This window comes from Acomys russatus, chromosome 32 (assembly GCF_903995435.1).
Source record: "Acomys russatus chromosome 32, mAcoRus1.1, whole genome shotgun sequence".
NCBI classification, from domain to species: domain Eukaryota; kingdom Metazoa; phylum Chordata; class Mammalia; order Rodentia; family Muridae; genus Acomys; species Acomys russatus.
In genome coordinates this window covers 17,165,505-17,188,633 of record NC_067168.1, presented here as the reverse complement: position 1 = coordinate 17,188,633, position 23,129 = coordinate 17,165,505, and the positions used below count along the sequence as shown (strand labels likewise).

The window sequence follows — 23,129 nt, the reverse complement described above, 5'->3', positions numbered from 1 at the left end:
AATAAAATTTGTTCACACAGTAATTTGGATGTGCTGTAAATCCCCAAAGAGCACATCTATGTGAGTCTGCTCTGATGTGACACAGTAGCTGGTAACTCAAAGCTGAGACTTCCTCCAGAAATGAAACCAGAGACACCACACAGGCTCCATGTTGAAACTGTGTAGAACACTTAAAAAAAAAAACCAGCATAATTAACCAAGTTGGACTTGAACACGATGCAATTGACCCCACAGACCTTTACGAATGTCTCCGGATTATCTTTAAGAGAGTTTTGGGACATTTATGGGAAGCATAATGATAAATGACCATGGGTGTGTACAGATTACACAGGACTTTCCAGCTGGACGCAGCAGGAACAAGTTCAATTTTTTTTTTAAAGCCTAAACATTTAATGGGGGTGAGAACCATCTTTCCTCTTCAATGATGAGTAATTTGAGGGCAAGCTGTTTTTTTCTTTACCTGCATTATCTGGGTGATGGAGCATTTATATAAAGTGCCTCTACAGCTCTTTCAAGGCTAGAGCAGAGCACACAGCGGAAGAGATGCAGCACATTTGGCACAGTGCAGCTACATTATAAGTGAGGAGATCCCTGGTCCCACCCCCCATTTAACTTTCCTCTCCTGATGCCCAGAGGAATTTGTTTGATGGTTAAGAAGCTCAGGTGTCCCCATAGGCAGCATTGTGCTGAGGGAGAATCGGGCTTTGGGTCTGAGATATTAGGGTTTGCATCCCAGCCTTTTCATTTTCAAGTGTTTGATTTTGGGGAAGTAACAATACTGCCTTGAGCCTCCGTTACATCAGCTGTGAAAGGGGATTCACAAGGTCTGTAAATTCGTGCTAAGGATTTAAACAATGTGGCATATGAAAGAATCAGATTATGTACCTGGCCAGGGCATAAATCAGTAGATTCCAGGTCACCACTCTTTAAATTATTTCTTCAGATCCTGAACACCTCAAAAATCTCAGCCAGTAAGTGATTCCCTATACAGAATAGAGACAAGCCTATCTAAAAGATTCTGCTGTCTCTATGAGACTTCCAGTAATTCTATAACTATCCTATTCCTAAAAATTCATTCGTCACATAAAACAGTTACCATTTCAATAAAGTCATACGATGGAAACTTACTACATATTTCAAAGAGTTGTTAGTAACATTTATAAACAAAATACTTATTTTTTAAAAAGCGTTCCCTTAAGGCAAATGCTTACTGCATCTTTTGGCACTTGGGGCTCGTAACTGTTAATGGGATGTATGTTAATGCTTACTGCATCTTATGGCACTTGGGGCTCATAACTGTTAATGGGATGTATGTCCTGAGCATTGTGGGATCAATAACAGCAACCTTGGCACTACTCAGTAGAATTCACTCTGGCCCCCAAATTACGACAACCAGAAAGACTCTAGACATGTCCCGATGACTCCTGTCAACCACATCGCCCTGGTTGGTCACCCATGCTTTTCGGAAATCCTGTATATGGTAGAAATATGTTATGAACCACAAAGCGAATTGGAGGAGTGGCCTTCAGAATTCTTAGCAAATGCACACAAACAGGAGAATCAAAGGCCTCTGCTAGTAGTATCTAGCTGTGACGATTATCAAGAAAATTTCCTGAGTCTTTAGCTAAGATTTGGAAGCCTAATTTATCCTATGTAGTAACTGTGATGCATTCGTATTAGTTAGCTTCGGTGAAATACCAAATGAGAAACTGTTCACTCAGAGTAGTCGGTCCATTGCACAAAAACATATGATCAGATAGTTTTTATGCTGAGGTCAGTCAGTTGTGACCTTTCCATCAGTCTTTCTCTGGATAGTTATCAGGGGAGCATCTTATTTTACCACTTCCTAGTGATGTATTAATCAAGTTAGACTGTCCTAAGCTGGTATAATGGCCAAATTATTGCATCACTGGTCATGACTAAACCAGTAACTTTGTCCATGTCAATGAACTTCACAGAAACACATAAAAATGTTTTAGATTCATACACACTTTCTAGTCAGGGGTTGGCATTTCCCTTTGGAAATCTAGTCACTCTACACATTAGCTTCAAAGTATGGTTTTAATGTTCTGTCCACTTAAGCGTCTGCATTGCTCCTAAATATAATTTAGAAAGTGAGCTTGAAATTTGAAGTCTAGAACTTTGGTTTAACCTCTAGATATTCCAAAGCCTTTTTTTTTTTTTAAGACAAACTACTGTTGATGTTCTTAAAACTTTCTTAGTAAATGACACCTTGCACACGCAGGCTGTATGTATGTGACCTTAGATGGCACCTTGCACATGCAGGTTGTACATGTGATCTTCCTGCTTTGTGTATGTGGTGCTCCTGATGTAGCCTGTGCTGCCTGACCTGGTTCTCTGCAGTGCTCTCTTCTGGTCTCAAGCAGAGAATGTGTTCAAATATGTATCCAAGTATCCATGTCCACTCAATGAAACCATTTAGATGTTCTTAAGATGTCAATAAAAGATGTATTACAATCTTTCGATACAAATGACTTGTTTTTTTTTCCCTTCAGAGATGTTTCAAGGGTAAGTGTTATCTCTGTCCATTTTCTTTCTGATCTTTTAAAGGCAGAGTCTCACTGTGCTTGGCCTGGTATAAGTCTCTCTAAGATGCTATTGATAGGATCTCCCAGCAACACCAACTTCAGAGGATACTCAACATTTTACATTAACACAATTTGAAAAACAAACTTTAAGTTATGTGAACATTATGGTTGGCTTCTCTCCTGTGAGAAAAGAATTCAACCAGTGAGAATGTTGTGTTGCCACTTTTGAAGATAAAGACTCACCGCTGTTGCTTAGGACTCTCAGGACTGTTTGCATGTTCTCAGAGCTGGTAGCCCTTATAGTCACTACATACTCCTCCCTGGGTCCTAATATGTGGTGGTGGTGGTCATGGTGGTGGTGTGGTGGTGGTGGTAGTGTGGTGTGGTGTGATGTGCGTGTGTATATACTAGTGTGAGTGTGCATGTGTGTGTGCCTGTGTGTCTGTGTGCCTGTGTGTGTATGTGTCTGTGTGTGTGTGTGTGTGCGTGAGTGTGTGTGTGTGTGTGTGTGTGTGTGTGTGTGTGTGTGTGCATGTTGAGTCAGAGTTTAACTTTGCATGAGTTGATTCTCTTCCTTCTCCTATGAACCCAAGGGATGGAACTAAGGTCATCTGGCTTGACAACAGATGCTTTCCCACTGAGCCACATCACCAGCCTTAGGTTTTCTTTAATGTGAGGACCGTGAGAATACCAGCAGGTTTTTTTTTTTTTCTTTAAAAATGATAAAATGATCCCAGAATTCATATGGAGTAGCAATGAGCTGGAAATAGCTAACTTATGACCGAAGAATAATAACAAGGAAGATCACGGTACCAGATGACGAGACTTAAAAAGCAGTAGTGATTAAAGCAGTGTAACAAAATGCAGTAATACACAACTGACCCACAAAGCCAGACTAGAACAGAGCCTCATGTAAGTGTCACAGAGATAGCATTTCTGGCCAATAAGTGATGCTGGGGTAATTAGTTTTTCATGTAAAATAAAATAAAAGGTGACTTTGGATCTTTATTTTACAGCATTAAGTTAAATTGTGAATTAAAATCCCAGACTAACTTTCATTTTTTTTTTTTTATAAATGAAATTGGCTCATAGTTTTCCTTTTTAACACTCTTTATCTGTGGACTTGAATTCCATAAAAAGTTTAAAGCATGTTCCCTATTGTGTGGTGCTATTGGGGGATGAGTCTTAGTGGACGTTAGGTTTTCTCCTTTCTCGGGTATTTTGTCATAGCAAAATAACCACCACAGTTGACTTTTGATGACTTGGGCATGTCTTCTCATTTGTATATTCTCATGGACATGCTTGTGTAGATTTGGATTGATATGATTCTGGACTGTGTGCTTACTCACAAAACTTTTTAAGTCATGGACCTCGCTGGTAGCCATCCCAGCCAGACCAGAACTTGTGCAAGTGTGGATGCACACCTGCTCAGAGAGATCCAACTTTAATTTTATAAAGATAAGAAAAATCAAGGTATAGAAAGATTAGACAACTTTCTCAAGGCCTCACAGCTGCCAAACGGTAACCCAGGCTTAGAACTCAGGCAACTTGGGCCTAGATCCTCTGTTTGTTTGCTTGCTTGTTTCTTATCAAATACTTGAACCTTAAGATTTTAAGTATGAAGTTGTTTTATTTTCGATGATATCATGACCTAAGAAGACACTGAGTCCGAGTGATTTACAATGAAGTAAGATTCACTTGGGTACCCATTTCTGGAGGTTGGATACTTTAGGAGCATGGTGATGGGAAGGATCCCGTGCTGCTTGTCCTTACTGCAGAAAGCAGGGGATCAAATGGGCACATGTAAAATGGAGGATCGGACATAAGGGAATGGATGCCTTCCAGCAGCTAATCTCCTGGGAACTCATAAACCTTTTCAAGAGGTCAGAGGTCTGCTCTATAAAGATCTTAAAGGTCCCATACTCTCCCTTTGGTTTCATTGGCAGCAAGATTTTTACATAAGTTTGGACAAGTTCAATCCACTTCTAAACGTTAGTATTTATGATATTTACTTAATGGATATAGGATTTCTTAGGTTGAGCTCATGAAATTCAGGGCAGGCATTTGCGCTGTTGTGATTTACTGAAGAGTGGACTTCAGGAACCTTTCTAAGAAAGGTGGGGAAAGCAGGACTGTGAAAGAGAAAGAGCCCAGGAAAAATATTGAAGGGACCTGGGGTACTTCAGGCTGTTCTCCTCTGGGCCCCAGATTAGGCACAGATCACACCCAAATACTAATTTCCAAAACACAACCCAAATACAAAAAGATCCTTTATTAAGCAAGTCAAAAAGACAAGGCTGCTGATTCTGAACCGGGCAAAACCAGTAGCAAACAGCTCTGCAAGTGTTAATTTTAAAAGGGAAAAGGGGGGAGTCTTGTGTTAGAATGAGCTAAGATGGGTTGGTAGGTTCTGACTAGGTATTTTAATTAGGGTAGCTACATGGGAATTTTGGTTCCTGAAGCTTGGTGTTTTGATAGTTGGACCTTGGTGACCAGCCTCATGAATGAGTCACATATAATAAAGCAGCCAAATAAGGGAATAGATCTTGGCTGTAAAGTGGCTAGCATTAAGACTGTAATCTAATGGTTTAGCAAGGGAGAGGGACGGGGGAAGGGCAAGATCTGCCAGTGCCATGGTTACCATGCTTGGGTCTGCTAGAGCCCTTCAGATACACCCTGAAGGGACATGTTGCATGAGGAGATCTTCAGAGAGGGGCCACAGAAACAATAAAAGTCACAATGGTATTGTTTCTCTGCAACGCAAGAAGCTCAGAGCTGCCATCCCAGCTTCTGACAGTGACAGATGTAGACCAAGAGAACAGGCAATTTTTTCTCCTATTGATCTGGGAGTAATTTTATTCCCAGAAATACGGAAATGTACAAACTGAGTGGTAAGCACACATTGGCCAAGAGTGGGGGGACTGCGGAAGGAATTTAGGCAGGGTCTATAAACAGGATCAGACACTGAGAACTAGTCTCAGCTCCTTCCGGAGTCAGACTTAAAAAGTTACATTATTTCTAAGAAATTACTCATTTTCTCCTAAGGGAATTTTGGCATAAAATTATTCATATTAATGTTTTGAATAAGATTTCCAAAGCTGCTGTTTCGTTTTTGACTTTGTTTAATTCTTTTGAAAGAGTCTTGTGAAGCACAAACCATCTCAACCTGGTAAAGTCCAATTTATCAATTTGTTCTCTTGTTACAGGTTGTGAATTAGGCCTTCTAAGAAGTCTTTATGAAGAAGTCCAAGACATAAAAACTTTATGTTTTCTTCTAGAAACTTTGTAGCTTTAGGCTGTGCATTTAGATCCACATCCACTTGCATGAAAGTGTGCTTACGACGTGAGATATGGCTTAGGGTCACTTTTGGCATGTCAAAATCCAATTTTTCTGGCAGTATTTATTGCTGAATAAATGGCCGTTTTGCATCTTGCCAAATGGCAGTTGTTCACATTCATGGTTGGGTTCAATTATACATAAATTTTCTAGAAATTAATAAATTGATTTTTTTAATTGCTTGGGAATGCAGCAAATGGCCTTCAAGAGCCAATGCAATGTCAAAAAGTAGAGCTGGAACGTTATCTTTACATGGCTTTATGCCTTATTAAAAAACTCTAGTTACCAAGAAAATGTGGTGTTGTCAAAGAGATAGACAAATAGACAATGGAGCCGATTAGACAGACTGGGAGTAGATGTATACAAAGCACAAGAAGTGAAGAAAGAAACAAACTATTGGCATACACTAAAACATGGATGAATTTTAAAATAATTAAGCTGAGTTTAAGAAAGCATGCTAAAAAGAGTGTTGCCATATGATGCTACTTATTCAGCTTTCTGGGAAATTCTAACATTGAGTCCTGAAAAATACGTTATTCTGAGAGTGAAGTGGAGGTTGAGATGGCTTTAGAGTTGATGCACATGCTCATTTCATGATTGCAAGAGAGTCTTGTAGGTGTTCACATTGGAAAATTACACACTTAAATACGGTAAATATATTTATGTTGTTGTTTGTAGCTTACACCTGAGTTTTTACCAAAACATCATAATGTCTCCTTTTGTGGATGGTCCATAAATGTTGATTTTCAACTTGATAGGACCCAAGAGGCAAACCTTCAGGATTACCTGGTGGCATTATTAAGATTATTAACTTCTGGGGATTATCTTGATTGGTTTGAATGAGGTGTGAAGACTCACTCTCAACAAGGGCAGCACCATTCCCTAGCCTTGAGTCCTGGACTGAAGAAAAAGGAAGAAGCTAGGTGCACAAGAGCATTCTTTGTTCTTTGCCTCCTGGCTGTGGGTGTGATGTGACCATCTACTCTGAAGTACACCTTAGTGGACTGTACCTGGAACAATAAGTCAAAATAAACCTTCTTTTCCTCAGGCTGTCATTGCCAGGGTGTTTTGTCACCACAACAGAAAAGTAACCAAGACACTCCAGATAACGGAGGAGGAATCCAATGACAATTATATAAAGGGAGCAGTAAGATAGTGTCAAGGGTAGATAAGAGGGGAGGGGGTTACAGGGGCTATGAGTAACAATGGGTCTCCATGTTGAGTTGGCAAGAAACAATGACCACAGACAAGAGTCATGGAGTTGGAAGTCACAGAGTGGGGGGAAAAAAAAAAAAAAAAAAAGGGAAAATGACAGTTCCTAGGTTTCCTAGGTATGGTGGAGGAGAAATTTTATTGTATATTTTTTTAAAAAAGCATTGCTAGAGGTAGAGACATCTGGGAGAGTCAGCGTAACTATGACCCTGAGCAGGACCATGTGAGGAAAGTGCGGAGGGGAGAGCCAGGAGACCACGAGACCAAAAGGCCAGGAAGGTGAACAGTAAAAAAAGGACCAGCATAATCAAATGACTGGATTATATATAGGGAAGAACCACTCCAGGGCGGAAGTAACCAGAGTGAATGGTGAGGGATTGTGGGGACCTTGGGATGTGATATGAAATGGATATTATCTTTGAACTGTTGGTGACTTGTTTTTGCATTGCTTAATCTTTTAGGTCCTTTACATATATTACTGATAAAGTTTTGTATTCAAGTATGTATAATCAATACAAAAAGCTTGGGGAAGGCCATTGTAAAGGACCCTCCACTCTTTGAGAACGAGTTTGTTGACTAGTCTATATATAATGTGAGATATGATCATAACTGAACCCACTTTACTGTAAGGATCACCTTCATAAGCACTCCGTAGAATCTCTCTGTTCTATCTTTTCCTGATTATTTTGAGCAAAGTCACAGCTTTGGCTCTATTTTGGGTAATGAAAAAGAATACAGTTAAACTTCATTTCAAACGGATGTTTTACTCCCACTGTTGGGGATTGAACCAAGGGCCTTGCACAAAGGCAACCACTTACCACAGAGGTGCATTCCCAGGATTCCAACCTGCATTTCAGTGAACAAGGTCAAACTCTATTGAACCAGTGGTAAGAATAGGGATGGCTTCATAGAAGAGCAGGAATTCAGAAAGGTAAATAACCAAGTTCATTACCAAAATCATGCTATGGGGACCATCTCCCCTGGATGCAGGCCTGGCACTGGCTCTTATAACCTCTGGACACCCTATGCCATCATCAGTCTTCTCTGTGTTGCTTGCAGCTCTGAACCACTTTATGATTCATAGGCAAAAGCAACTAGTTGGGGGAGCCTGTGACATGCACTCTTGCTTTGGAATTAGGGAATATCTTTCTCCCCTTGGTTTGGTGATAAAAGATAGGATAGCTTCTTCTAATACAAAAGATGTCTAAGTGACTGACAACTACAAAAACATTGTCCTGGAGACATTGGTAAGACCCAGGAGGGCAGCAATGACACCACCACACCCTATTACCTAGTTTGCAAATAACTTCTACTTTCTCTGTTATGTTTGTTTGGCGTTGCTTATGGTTTCATGATAACACTAACTTGTTCGTGAATTTTCTATTTGCTTTAGTCAATCCACATAGAGAATACATGGATTTGTTTCTTTTCGTTGCTTTATGGTTGACATAAGAAAAACCCTAATGTACAAAGTATCAGATGTTCTTCCTATATTTTCATAATATTTAGTTTTGGTTGACCCTTCCTTCCTAAGCTTTTTTCTCGCCCATCTTCCTAACCCCTATTCATGCTTAACCCCTTCCACCTCCAGGATTCCTCTTTCCACTTCAATATCACATGAATTCTATTATTCTCAACCTTCCTCAAAGCCTCTTCCCCATCTCATGGGCCCTTTTCCACGTCCATGGGCTCTATCCACACACACTTTTACATAAATACACATACATATAAATTAGAAGCTGGAATCTGAATTTGAGGGTCAACATGCAGTGCTTGCTTTCTGAGTATGGCTCACCTCACTTGACACAGTGTTTTTCAGCTCCATCCATCTTTCTTCTTCATCAATGGCTGATTTGGTTTCAAAATCCCAGCAGCCTGTTGGAGAGTGTTCCTGCTATGTTAAGGTTAAGGATAAAATGGCACAGATAGGCCAGTTCATATTGTCCATTTCACCTTAGTACACGCGTTCACCTTTTCAACTTTTATAACTATGACATCACACACTGAGAAATTGTAAAACATAAATGAATGATTCAACAAAAGTCATAGTGTGAATCCCTGAGGCACCCTTGGGAAACAGCCAGTTCTGGCCTTTTCCTTCTAGTTCATTCCCTTCTCTCTTTCCCTTGCCTTCTCTTCTTGCCTGAAATTGAATGTGAATCTCCACTGTAATTATAGACATTTATGCTGTAGCCCCAACTTCAAAGGAAAGGTTGTGTGTGTGTGTGTGTGTGTGTGTGTGTGTGTGTGTGTGTGTGCGCGCGATGCACACATATATGTGGCATATGTTCACATCATGTACATGTGAGCATTCTTCTGTGTGGGCGAATGCTATTAGAGACCATTGCTGTTCACATCATGTGCATGTGAGCATTCTTCTGTGTGGGCGAATGCTAGAAGAGACCATTGCTGTCCTGATCTGCCACCATCCATCTTATTCCTTTGAGACAGGGCCTTTTACTGACTCTGGAGATGGGGTAGCATCCATAAACCCTGTAGGTTCTCTCATCTCTGCCCTCCACAGTGTTGGTGTTACAGGCCTGCACACGGCCATGCTCAGTTTTCTTTATGTGCGTTCTGGGATTTGAAATCAGAAGCTCATGCCTGTGAACCAGCATTCATACCCATTGAGTCGTTTCTCCAGCTCCAAAGAGAGAAATATTTAAGTGTTTAGTATGAACCGTGGAGTTTAGTCCAGTTTGAATAGATGATAACAGCAAAAGGGAAGTTATCTATTATTCTTAAGCCACTAAGAGTTTGCATCATAAACAATTATTGAATTTTGTCATATGCTTTTCCTGTATCTATTTAGATACTACATTTTTAAAAAAAACAACTTCACAAGTCACCCCAGGAATAGGAAAGACAGGTGTTGTTTTAGTTTTCTTTAAGAATTTCTTCATTTTAGGACTTCCCAGCACATACGACGGGATGTATAGTTTTAAAGGCACTTCAGAGGTGGTCTAACATTACACTCTGTAATTTAGCTCGTGAACCATCTCTATAGTATCTTCAGTAAATGGCTCTTCTCTTGCTTGTCTCTGCTCAAGTATATGCAGGGATGGGAACTGTGCCACCCATTCATTCTGTTCCTGAAACATTTGAGTTCCCCGAAAATATTTTTCATGTTGAGCTGAGATACACTATAGTGCCATTAATGCTTAGCATGCAGTTTTACTATGTGGAACATGGAGAAATACATGACTCTGAGCGATGTGTAGAGGCAGTGTTCTTGTTGGGGGAAACAGGGCGTTCAGGATTGTGCAGCTCTGAGTTCAGCTTCTGGTTTAACTATTGGTGAGGTGAGTGAATTTGAGTACTGCCTAGATTAACAGTCCCAGATGCCTCCCTTCCCCAAAGGTTCTCCCTTTACAATGAGGCTTGACAACTTCTCACCTTAGAGGTAGGGTCTATTCTCCCTCTTCTTGTATCCAGGTCAGCTTTAAGGCCTGATTAGCCAGTAAAATGTATAGAAAAGTGATGTTGGAGGAATTCTGCATCCTAGCTCTTAGAGAACCTTGCTGTCTGTGCCTGGATCCTCTAGGGATGCTTCTCTGAGCATGCCACGTAAGAAAATCAGCCTTTGAACATAGTCGAACAAATGTCCTTGTTGTATGGCGGAGCATCTTTCGGGTATATGCCCAGGAGTGGTATAGATGGCTCTTGAGGTAGCACTATTCTCAATTTTCTGAGAAAGTGAATCTGGAAACCACCTAGATGCCCCTGAGCCAAAGAATGGATAAGAAACTGTGGTAATTTACACAATGGAACACTACTCAGCTACTAAAAACAAGGAAATCTTGAAATTTGCAGGCAAAGGGATGGAAGTAGAAATGATCATCCTGAGTGAGGTAACCCAGACACAGAAAGATATGCATGGTGTATACTCATTTATAAGTGGATTAATATCCACTAATAATGCCCAACATAGATGTCCTCTGAGAGTCTCCATTCAGTGAAGGATCAGGACAGATGCTGAGACTTGCTGTTGGACTCCAGGTGAGAGTGGTATGGAAGAATGGGAGGCGAATGGAAGGACTCAAATGGTTCAGGAGCCCCACAAGGAGACCATCAAGGCTGGCGGATCTGGCCCCAGGGGCGCTGCACAAACTGTTGTATCACCAAGGATAATGCATGCAGTAAACCTAGACCCCCTGTTCAGATCTAGCCAATGGACAGCTCATTCTCCACGGTTGTGGGGAGAGCGGGACTGCCTCTGACATGAACTCTGGTGCCCCTGATTTGACCACTTCCCCTTGGTGGGGAGGCATGGTAACACACAGAGGAAGGGGAAGCAGGCTATCCTCATGAAACCTGATAGGCTGTGGTCATATGGTGGAGGAGGAGGTACCCTTTTGTCAGAAGTTTAGGGAAAGGGAATAGGGCAAATGTAGTGGATATAAACATGTTTTGTTTTGAATCCATGTGTGGGATGGGGAACAGACTTGTGAGAGAGCAGGTGATGTTTATCTACTTGGAGGTTGAACCATCTCATATGAGGACTTGGTTTTTGCCAGCTGAAAAACACTCTAGTATAGACTCTGAGAAGATATGTATGTATGTATGTATGTATGTATGTATGTATGTATGTATACACACACACACACACACACACACACACACACACACACACACAGATATATATCCAGAATAGGAGGTGGGGATTTTTGGATCTTGGTATTGTTTGGCTGTTCACCATCACTGCACTTCAAGATGCTCCAAGAAAGAACTTCTCCAGCAAAGTCTTTGAGGCTCCAGCCTCCGGCTGCTTTTCCAGGTTCCATCAGCAACCTTGGTAGAATTGCTGGTCTGCTGAAATCCTGCCAACTACACCAGGGGAATCGCTCCCAGGAACTTAATTCAACAAGGTCTACTTCTCCTGTTCCCCTAAACCTCCTATCTAGGGTAGGTGGGTTGGAAGGGAGGTATAAGCATTTAAAGAACCCCAAATAAAGTAGGTTTGGAAAAATTGGAGCCTACAGGCAAAAGAGGGAGGGAGGATGGGAACAGAAAGATACAAGTGAGGGGATAACAATCCGGTTGTAATCTGAATAAATTATAATAAAATAAATAAATTCTTAGTTTAAAAAGAAAGAAAGAAAGGTAACCTAGCCTACCAGTGGTGAAAAAAATATATATTTGGAAGAGAAACAAGGTATATAACCTGTATCTTTCCCAGACATGCCAGTGGGGTCATCTTGTACAGCCCAGAGGGACTCAGGTTGAATGTAGCTTTGTGAGCAATTCCAGGGAAGATTGCCTGAAGCTCAACTGCTCAGGTGACCCGCAAAACCATGGAGACTATAGATCACCCCTGCCTTGAGCTGCTGACAAGTATTACTGAATTAGACATCCTGAGCGCCTGTTTCTTCCTTGTCAAATAGGAACAAAGTTATTTGTTAAATACATGGCTGTTACTGGGGATGAATTAATATAAACTACGTTAACCTGGACACACAGGTGATTGTGTGTCAGGCACACTGTTAGAGCCAAATAAGGGTTGCTGTTATGTGAACCCTTAGAGCTAAGGTTCCCTGTTGGTTTTAATTTCCCATGCTAAGTCTTCCTTACTTTGGCATTCCCTTGTTGGAGACAGCTTCCTGGCAGTGTTTTATGCTGCCTTCCTTCTAATCACCTTCCTTTGGCTGGCCCCCCAATTTTGTTAATACCTCTCCTAAAAATAGTACAATAGATGGCACTGATCGTTGTCAGGTAAAGCAGTAATTTACCCTTCAAAAACGCAGGCATCTCTCTTACATGCAGTTTGATGCTGATTCCAATTCTGCCTGTTGCAACTTAAACAGCTGTGGAATCAGGCCTCCTCCTCTGAACTTATGCAGAGTTTTCGTTTTTGTTTTTAACTTAAATGTATCATTGCATATTTAATATGTGGGAACTTCTGCTCATTGATTTTTGCTATCTTCACTTGATTCTTCTAGTTAGATGGTTATAATTTTCATTAAAAATGACCATTTGCCTTCTTTCCCTGCTTTTCCTTTTTTGTTCAGCCAGCCCTCCTAACTACTGGGTATGACGCTATGTCCCGGATTTCTCGACTACAAGATCTGGAGGAACACACTGAGATAGATTTACCGGTCTCCGTGACCCGTGGCAGAATCCATCGGTTTATAAGCTCGGTAGTGCGCAGGCGCAGCGGGAGGGAAAGACCCAGGCCCGCCTCCCCGGTATGCGGCTGCGCACTGAGTTGCAGCCATCCGGAAGCGCTGTGCAGAGCTCGCGCCACGTCTCTCCAGGGACCCCACCCAGCTCCCTGCTATCTCTGTGTGGGAACTGCCGCTCGGAGGACCAGGCCAAAGCATCATGGGCAACGAGGCTCCTCGCGCTTCATCCTTCCAGATGCTGCTCCTGTTGCTTCTGCTCCTGCTCCGGGCCGAGCGACTGCGGGGTGCTGAGCTTACCTTTGAGCTGCCGGACAATGCCAAACAGTGCTTCCACGAAGAGGTGGAGCAGGGCGTGAAGTTCTCCCTGGATTACCAGGTGCGGCCCTAGCCGCGCGTCTCACCCAGGCTTTGGCGCCACTATCCGGAGAGGTCAAGATTCGCCACCAGAGGCTGCTGGGGCTCGGGTGGGGAGCGGAGGATAACCCTAGACCAGTTGACTTTTCCCTGAAATTGATACGTTTGTATCAGCCAGTGCCCACCCGAAGTGGGCCAGGGTGGTTGGGGAGTTAGGCAGGCTACAGGTGCGCGCCTAAGGAGGGGAGGCCTGTCCACCCCCTGCAACCCCACCCACCCGTGTTCTGCAGAATTGACCAGAATGACCTCCCCAGATACGCCACAATGGATGTCAGTATTAATTAGCTGGACACAGGCTGGCAGTCTGCCTCAACTGTCTCTTGGGCTGCATATTTTTGCTGGGGCTGAAGCCAAGCCCAGTCAGCATCATTTACATTTGGAGTTGGGGTGAGCTGGCGGTTAAGAGGCTTTTGGAAAGGAGGATTCACAAGGGAATTCACCCCTCCTCCCACCATGGTGTGGCTACCTGGCTTGCCTGTTTTTTTTTTTTTTTTTTTTAACCATATGGCTCAGTGAAGTCAGGTCCTGCACTTTTGCCCCCATGGACAGATCTCATAGCTAACAGTTGCTTTTGGTAATGAATGGCTCCGTCCCCTTGGGTTAACGAGCAGGTCTAGGGTCGGAGGAATGTGTCACCACGTTAAAGCAAGGCTTCTAGAAATGAGGTGACACAGGTGCACGTTGAACAGTCCTTTTGCAGTAGAAGCTCTGAGGAATTGCTTCTGCTTGGAGACAACGTCATGTATGATGGAGTCAATGATGAGACCTTTCTCACATCTGTGGCCAACAAGCAAACTGTGTATGTTCCTGCCTCGGGACAGGCAGCCGAAGAACAAGAAGAGCATTCTTAGTGATGTGGCCAGTGAGGCTCCAGAAGCCATGGGGGTTGGCATTCCTCGTCAGTGGGGGAGGAGATCTATAATCACCAAGGAGACACACCTCTGGCCATGTCTGTGAGGGGGTTTCTAAATTAGATAGGAGTGGGAAGAGCCACCTTAAGTGTGGGTACCACCTCCCCCCTCCATTCCTTGGGCTGGGGGGAGAAATCCCGCAGGACATCAGCATCCATCTCTCTCCCCTTCCTGGCTCTGGATGCCATGTGACCAGCTGCCTCGTGCCTTCTCCGTGATGAACTGTGCCCTCAAGTTAGTGAGCCAGAACAAACCCTTCTCTCCCTGAATGGCTTCTGTCACGTGAGTACAGTGACCACTGTGTCTTACTTAACTGCTCAAGCTCAGCAGAACGGGAAGTGTCGTGGCCTTTGTGTTGGAAAGTGATGAGGATTAAAAGATAGGATGCTTAGAGTGGACACTGTTTACGGTCAGCATTTCAAGGCATTGGTTGCCCCCAGTAACAGCACACTTTTTTTTTTTTTTTTGTGGTTGTCAGGTTATCACTGGAGGCCACTACGATGTGGACTGCTATGTGGAGGACCCCTCGGGAAATGTCATCTACAGGGAGACCAAGAAGCAGTACGACAGCTTCACGTACAGGACGGAGGCCAAGGGCGTTTACCGGTTCTGCTTCAGCAATGAGTTTTCCACCTTCTCCCACAAGACCGTCTACTTTGACTTCCAAGTGGGTGACGAGCCCCCCATTCTCCCAGACATGGGGAATAGGGTCACAGCTCTCACCCAGGTGAGTGGACAGGGCAGGCCTAGTGAGTCGGGCCCCTCCTGCTCTCAGTGTGTCCCTGCTTTTCTGTCCCTGTCTTAGCTTACATCTACCTGTAAAAGACTCCATCCCCCTTCTGGTCGCCTGGTTTCAGCCAGAGTCCTCTCATCCCTGAGGTTTTTCCCTCTCCACCTTTCCAACTGTCTTTCTCTGGCACAGCACCTCTTTCAGAATGATGCCACGTACCTGTCAGCTGCATGGTATGCTCAGACAGTGAACACCCAAAGCCTGCCTCAGGAGTGTGTTGGTAAGGGTAGCACATGCTGCCATAACCAAACCCACATGTCAGTCAGTGCTTAGCACACCGGGGATCTCTTCTCAGGACGGTCTGGAAAAGGCTGCGTGGTGACTTAGGAATCCATGCTCTTTCTTTTCTTTTCTTTTTTTTTTCTCCTGAACATGTGGCCTTGTCCATGCTAAGCACACGCTCTATTACAGAGCTGTGTCCTGAGCCCCAAGGCTCGCTCTCACCGTCATTCTTCCTTCGGGGTTCAGACCTCTATGCCTCTGGATACCAAAAGAAGGTGAAAGGCGCAGCTGCCTCTTCAAACCTTGGCCCGTAGTCAACACACACCACCACTTCCACTCATGTCTCTTCGGTGAGCACCTGTGTAGCAAGTCAGGGTGAGAGGCTGGCTACCAAGTACAGTCTCTGAACAACAGATCCCACTGTGGCAGAGGAATCAAGGCATTTTTTGGAGGATGGGTAGTTTCCATGGAGCCCCATGGCTCTCTCAAGATTATTGACTAACCCCAGTCTCCAACCTGAGTTCTCTCTCTCTCTCTCTCTCTCTCTCTCTCTCTCTCTCTCTCTCTCTCTCTCTCCCTCTCTCCCTATTTTAGCTCCTCCTTCCTTCTACACTTAGGCTGGGCTTCCCAAGGGCCAGGAATCTGGTATCTACCTACTTTTATATTCTTAATACCTCAGTGTAGGAGGCCTTGTACCCAAGGGAACTCACCAAATGTTTGTCTTGTGACTGATCGCCATGGCCCGGGGAACCTGTAAGACAGGAATAACCATCTATGCCATACTAACTCATTCCAGGACCAAAGCCAGAAAGTCTCAGTTCTCGAAGGAGGCCAACCTTTTGCCTGGCTTGCTCTCTGAGGCGACCATATATTCCATTTCTCTGTGGCTCATGCCCAATCTTTGGCCATCTCTGGCTTGTCAGGGGATAGAGATGCACTGGCCAGCACAGTACCCACTGTGTACCTGTGGCTGTTTAAGTAAAAGTTAGAAGATCCAGCCAAAGGGATAGATTGTTCTGTTGGTCGCTGATGAAACCGTGGAAGTTTAGGAATCCCTCTTGCACCAGTGGGAAAAAGTGAGAGAGAGAAAATGTTACTGAGTTAGGGCACTGGAGAAAGCCTTTCCCAGAGCTTCGGTTCGAATGTGATCCTGTCGTAAGGATGAGGGCAGGTGGAATTTGTCAAGTTCCTCTTTCACCAGCCCGTTTTTTTATCATATGGGTCCTCTTTTAGCCTGAAGCAAGCTAGGGTATTACCTAACTGACAGTTTGTGGTAAGACGCTGAAGAGCTTTGTGGTAGACTAACAGCGATGGGAGACCCCAGTGCATGGGGAGGTAGCATGCATTTATAGGTGAGTGTGTGTCACTGTTGGTGATAAATTGGTTTGATAAGGGCTTATGCCTTATGTCCTAATCATGTGCTTTTTTGGGATATGTTCTCTCCAACCCCTGGGGTTTATGTGCTGGATGCTTGGTCTCCACTTAGCAGTATGGAGCGGTGGTGGATGTGTGCTGAAGTGTGTGGCTAGGGCCGAGGGTTGGAGGAATTCCCAGCCAGTAGATCCAGTGACCACCAGGTTTCCAAGTGTGCCGGGACAGAGGTGACCTTGGAGAACGGATTTCTAACTTCGAGAACTAAATGAGCCATTCCCCGCTGCTTAAAAGACAAAGTACCTGTGGATTTATATAAATGGAAGCATGTGTGTATGTGTGTTTTAGCACGTATTTACATGTGTACATACATATATACACATACACAGCCTATGACTGTGAACACACATCCCACACAGGTGTGTCTTTATGCATTTTCCCCCTTCTAATGGTCTCCTTTATTACTAAGTTCTCTGGCTTTAGCAGCCTAAAGTTACCCTAAGCCCACTCCTGTCCAGCACAGAGGCCTTTTTAATGCAGGTCTTCATCTTCTTCTGCCAGTGCTGTATCAGCTGTAGGGCACTCTGGAAGTAGAAAGCGAGGAGCAGCAAGTCCATGCATGCTGCCATGGTTTCCGTGAACCAAGAGCCCTCTTCTGGTAGTTGACAACAGTGGAGGTGCCCTTTGCAATCACTTTCTTTTTTGGTTGTGTATAATTTGTTATTAGTGTGCATATATATATATATATATATATATATATTTTGTATAAGGACATTTTTTGGTTTATTCTTCCTCTTTTTTCCTTGCTTAAACTAGCATACTACATAACTCTTTATCTCTTTATTTGATTTTTTTTCCCTTTTTCTAACTGGCTGTCATAGAACACTCTTCAATCCTTTTCCTAATCTACTTCATTCTGAGACTGCACCATAATTTATCCTATCACACTGCATCCAGCAGAGCTCCAGGGACTCGGAAAGAGAAGTTGGGATCGGCTGGTCTGGGTTCTCTGATGGAGAAGCCTCAGGACCCTGGAAGTTCAGTGTGTTTGTTATATAGAGTTGAACAGGGAGGTGGGGTTATTAGTCAGATAAACAAGGAGGCAGAGTTATTACATTCAGCTGAACAAGGAGGCAGGTTTTAGCTCATCTTGATAGGAGCAGTCTCTGCAAGGCACAAACTATAAGTTGTAAAGATCTGGGGGAGAAAGCTACAGTGGACATTTTCTGCATAGACTGCCAACATTTGCCCTAGGAGCATGAGGGAAGGCTTTGCTAGTTTCTCATGGGTCTAACACAGTGGTTCTCAGCCTTCTTAACACTGTGGCCCTTTAATACAGTTCTCACGGTTAGGGCGACCCCCATGAAAATTATTTTCATTGCTACTTCACAGCTGCAATTTTGTCACTGTTATCAATCGTAATGTAAATACCTGATATTTCCAATGGCTGTAGGCAACCCCTGTTAAAGAACTGTATCACCACCAAAGGGGTCATGACCTACAGGTTGAGAACCACTGGCCTGAGGCATTGGAGTCCTTGACATGGCCGTGCCCATGTCAACAGAGCACACTCACTCAGGACGTCATTCACTCACGGCTTCCTCCACTATGCTATTAACATTATAGTCAAATCTATTTTGCATTTCTTTTTTTTTTTTTTTCTGGTTTTTCAAGACAAGGTTTCTCTGTGTAGCCTTGGCTGTCCTGGACTCACTTTGTAGACCAGGCTGGCCTCCAACTGACAGCGATCCGCCTGCCTCTGCCTCCCGAGTGCTGGGATTAAAGGCGTGCGCCACCACACCTGGCTGCATTTCTATTTTAAAAGATGTATTATTTTACTTTATGTGTATGAATGTTTTGCTATATGTACAGCTGTGTAATGTGCATGCAGTGCCCAAGGAGGCCAGAAGAGAGCATGACATCCTCTGGAACTGGAGTTATAGATAGTTGTGAACTGACTGCCATGTGGGTGCTGAGAATCAAACCATGGTCCTCTGAAAGAGCAGCCAGCGCCTTTAACCATAGGCTTCTCTATGAGCCGTTTGTCCAGCCCTATTATTACTGTTTTTGTGAGCCAATGGGTTTAGCTAGTTAAGATGACTAATAATTGTCCTTAGGAGCATGGGTAAAAGGTTGTCTTACCTGAACATGAATAACTTACCAATTGCTGTTCCTCTCCTAGTAACAGTTAGCTGCCCATGGATCTTTAGTTAGAGGTTGGGCCTCTATGCTTGAGTGTTGACAGGCTCAATTTTGTGCAGGTAACCACAGCTGCTGGACTCAGGGCTCAGTTGCTCAGCAGGCCTGGCACAGTGCTTGTCCATTGCTGCAGACATGGTGGCTGAATGCCACACCTGTCGCTCACCTCCCATCGCTGGGTGCTGAGAGTCTGAGCAGGCTCAGCGGGCTTCTGCTTGTAGTCTCACAAAGCTAAGATGGAGCTGTTGATCAGGTTGAGAGTGTAGCTAGAAGATGAAGCATCTGCGCTCTTGTTAGCAGGTTGTTGGTCAGATTCCCTTCTATACAGTTAGATGGCTAAGGACCCTGTCCATTGCCAACCCATTATGCTGTCAGTGCCTTGAAACAGCACGCTGGTTGTTGTAGGGGTTTTCTTCTTTCTTCCAGCCAGGAAGAGTCTCTGCTGTAAGGGCTTGTGTGAGTAGATCGGGCTGCGGGATTCTCTTCCTCCCTGTCTTTATTATTATTTTTTAAACTTTTTATTAATTTATTCTTGTTATATCTCAATGGTTATCCCATCCCTTGTATCCTCCCATTCTTCCCTCCTTCCCATTTTCCCCTTATTCCCCTCCCCTATGACTGTTCCTGAGGGGGATTTCCTCCCCCTGTATATGCTCATAGGGTATCAAGTCTCTTCTTGGTAACCTGCTGTCCTTCCTCTGAGTGCCACCAGGTCTCCCCCTCCAGGGGACATGGTCAAATGTGAGGCACCAGAGTAGGTGTGAAAGTCATACCCCACTCTCCACTCAACTGTGGAGAATGTTCTGACCATTGGCTAGATCTGGGTAGGGGTTTAAAGTTTACTGCCTGTATTGTCTTTGGCTGGTGCCTTAGTTTGAATGGGACCCCTGGGCCCAAATCTGCCTATCATAATGTTCTACTTGTAGGTTTCTAGGACCCTCTGGATCCTTCTTTTTTTTTTTTTTTTTTTTTTTTTGTTTGTTTTTCAAGACAGAGTTTCTCTGTGTAACCTTGGTTGTCCTGGGCTCACTTTGTAGACCAGGCTGGCCTCGAACTCACAGCAATCCACCTGCCTCTGCCTCCCAAGTGCTGGAATTAAAGGCGTGCACCACCACGCCTGGCTTTCCTCCCTGTCTTAAGGTCGGCTGTTCCGAGTGACAGTGTAACCACAGGAATGGCTGCTTCTGGTGTCTTAAATTCCTGGGTAGGGAGCAAAGACTGGTGGTGGTGGTGTTCCAGACTTTTGCAGAGATGTGCCTACAACGTAGACTACTTTAGCAGGCATTAAAAAAAATATTGAGAAGTGGTGTGTGTTTTATGTGAGCATCTGTGTGTGTGTGGTTGTGTTTACACATGAAACTGTAGGCATCAGTTAATACAGTAGGGTAAGCGGTGGATCCAAAGTCCCGCATTCTTGTGTCTGGTTCACATTGCTTATTAATTACCTTGTGTGCCTTGGGGAGTTCATGGAGCCTCCCATCTTAATTTCTTCATCAGTGAGGATAGGTAAGCTCCCCTGGCTGTCCTTGACTGAGGGTGGTGATGGTGTCTGTCAGGGCATTGAGAGGATTAAATAAGAGACACAGGATAGGGTTTGCACATATAGGCTGATTCCATCCCTTTTTAAATGTGTGTGATCCTCTCTGAGTTCCCTCCAGGTTATCTGTAGGATTATGAAACCATATAATATGCTTAACACAGACCCCCTCATGGGTATCAGTCGATCATGCCTAGGATTCTGCCACAGACCTTGGCTGCTGCATTCCAAGCTGCCTGACTTAGGGTTAACAACTGACCACTTTTCTCTTCCTGCCTAGATGGAATCCGCCTGTGTAACTATCCATGAGGCCCTGAAGACTGTGATCGACTCTCAGACACATTATCGCCTGCGAGAGGCCCAGGACCGAGCCCGAGCCGAAGACCTTAATAGTCGAGTGTCTTACTGGTCTGTGGGCGAGACCATCGCCCTGTTTGTGGTCAGCTTCAGCCAGGTGCTACTGCTGAAAAGCTTCTTTACAGAAAAACGACCCACCAACAGAGCGGTCCACTCCTAGTCATGCAGTCCCATGCCACAGCCCCTCACACCCCTGGGGCCTCTGGTTCCTGTAGGCATGGGGGTGTGACACAGGGCGAGGGAAAGCTGCAGGAAGAACAAAGGCCATACTTTGTTGTTTGTGCACATAGCTGATTCTTGCACTCCGGCAACTGAAGCTCACAGAGCCCAGGAATCTGTTTGGGGGGGCGGGTGGAGAGAGAGACAGAGAGAGAGAGAGAGAGAGAGAGAGAGAGAGAGAGAGAGAGAGTATGTGTGTGTGTGAGTGTGTGTGTGTGTGTGTAACATTGAGCAAGAATGTTTATGGGTCAGCCTAGGGATTGGCCACTATGGGAGGGCAGTGATCCAGTATCCAGTCTGTGGGAGAACTCCAAGTCCTTGGGCAGCTTAGAGTTCTGCCACTGCTCCATGACACATCGGTCATTAGGTTGTCATGTAGGAGGGAGAGAAAAGAACTCTGAGTTCTTGCCTTCCTGTCATGGGCTGCTCTGTACCTGAAGAAGGCAGATCTAACCTGGAAACAGTAGGGTCAGCCATTCAACCATGGCCCAAATGGAGAATGAGTGCCCTTGGTGATCTGTGCCTCCTGGAGGCAGAACCGTGCTAATAAAAACCAAGTTTGAGCGCTCTGCAGGGGTGTGCCTCTATTTCTTTGCCTCAAAGGACCTTCTAACTTAGTACAGAGCACGGCTGTATATGTAAACAGTGTGATAGATTGAGTAGGTGGCTGTATACAGTACGGGGTAGAGATGTGGAGAGGAGTCAGTGAACTGTGCCCCTCCCAAGGGAATGGCAGCAGGAAGATCCCTCCCCATTCCTGTCACTCACCAGGCTGTGCTAAGGCTGCGTATAAATGGTTTCTTTTGTGACAATAACTGAACCCTATCTGCATGACCTGCTTCCTCATTTCCTGTCCATCAGATGTCATCTCTCAATTAGGGTGGCATCATACGTGTCGTCCTAATTCCCTTCCATTAGAAGTGATTAACGTCTACTGTGGAGAATGGTGGGTCTGGAAGGAAGATAGGCTGGTCCATCTAACAGAAAGCCAGCGAGGAATCTGGAAACCCAAGCTGACAGTAGCACATTGTGGGAAAGAGGGGCAACACAATCCTTTGAGAAAACAGCTTGGAAACCTTATTATTTAGCTTGATTGAAAAGAAAATGTGTTTCCTGTGTGCTCTTGATGGTATTTCTTTTGTCTCTTATTTTGAATTAAAGAACTGTGTACACCTAAAAGATTGTTTTATAAACTGTAGGGCAGTGTGAGAGACAGTAAACTTTCATGTGTCTGCCTCTCAGATTAACAGCATACTTGGGCTGCTACTTTTTTGTTGTTGTTGTTTTGTTTTTGAGACAGTTCTTGCTCTGTAGGCTGGTTAGCCTGCCACTCTCAATCCTGAGTGTTGTGTTAAGCGGTGTGTACCACATCTAGCTTTAACCTGTACCTCCTAGATGCCCCCTAGCTGCACGACCCCTGCCAGCCCCAGCTTCTGTGAGAACTGCCAACCTGAACGTACTGTTCTTCTGTCACTCAGGAGTCTCGGGAGCCCACACCATTGCTGTAATACAACTTCTCATGACATTCTTCACTGAGAGAGGGGTGGGATGGGGGAGGGAAGGAGGGAGGGAGAGGGAGAGAATGTCCTCTTAACTTTTAGAAAACAAAATTCGTCTCTAAAACTTTTCATAATGAACACAGGGCTCTGAAAGACACAGTTTATTCATTAACTTGTCAATAGTCACGACTCTTTGGATGCATCAAAAAGCATGGTAGTGACTTGAGACCCACAGATTTTCCAGCTTTCCAGGTCCCATTCATCTCTCCTACACACCACACAGCTCCTGTGCTTGAAGTTGTCATATACAAACAAAACAAAAGAAAAAGATAAAATTGCTAGCGCCCTCTGCTTTATTAATATAACCTCACGTAAGTGTCAAGAACACAG

At 44.2% G+C, this 23,129-nt stretch overlaps 1 protein-coding gene across 1 annotated transcript; it reads left to right on the top strand.

Moving 5' to 3' along the window:
- Window positions 1–13,317: 13,317 nt before the first annotated feature.
- On the top strand, window positions 13,318–21,359 carry Tmed3 (transmembrane p24 trafficking protein 3). The gene is made up of 3 exons (XM_051140485.1): window positions 13,318–13,596; window positions 15,024–15,272; window positions 20,945–21,359. The coding sequence occupies exons 1-3, from the start codon at window positions 13,420–13,422 to the stop codon at window positions 21,179–21,181; spliced, it is 663 nt and encodes a 220-aa protein (XP_050996442.1). The 5' UTR covers window positions 13,318–13,419; the 3' UTR covers window positions 21,182–21,359.
- The last annotated feature ends 1,770 nt before the right edge of the window (window positions 21,360–23,129 follow it).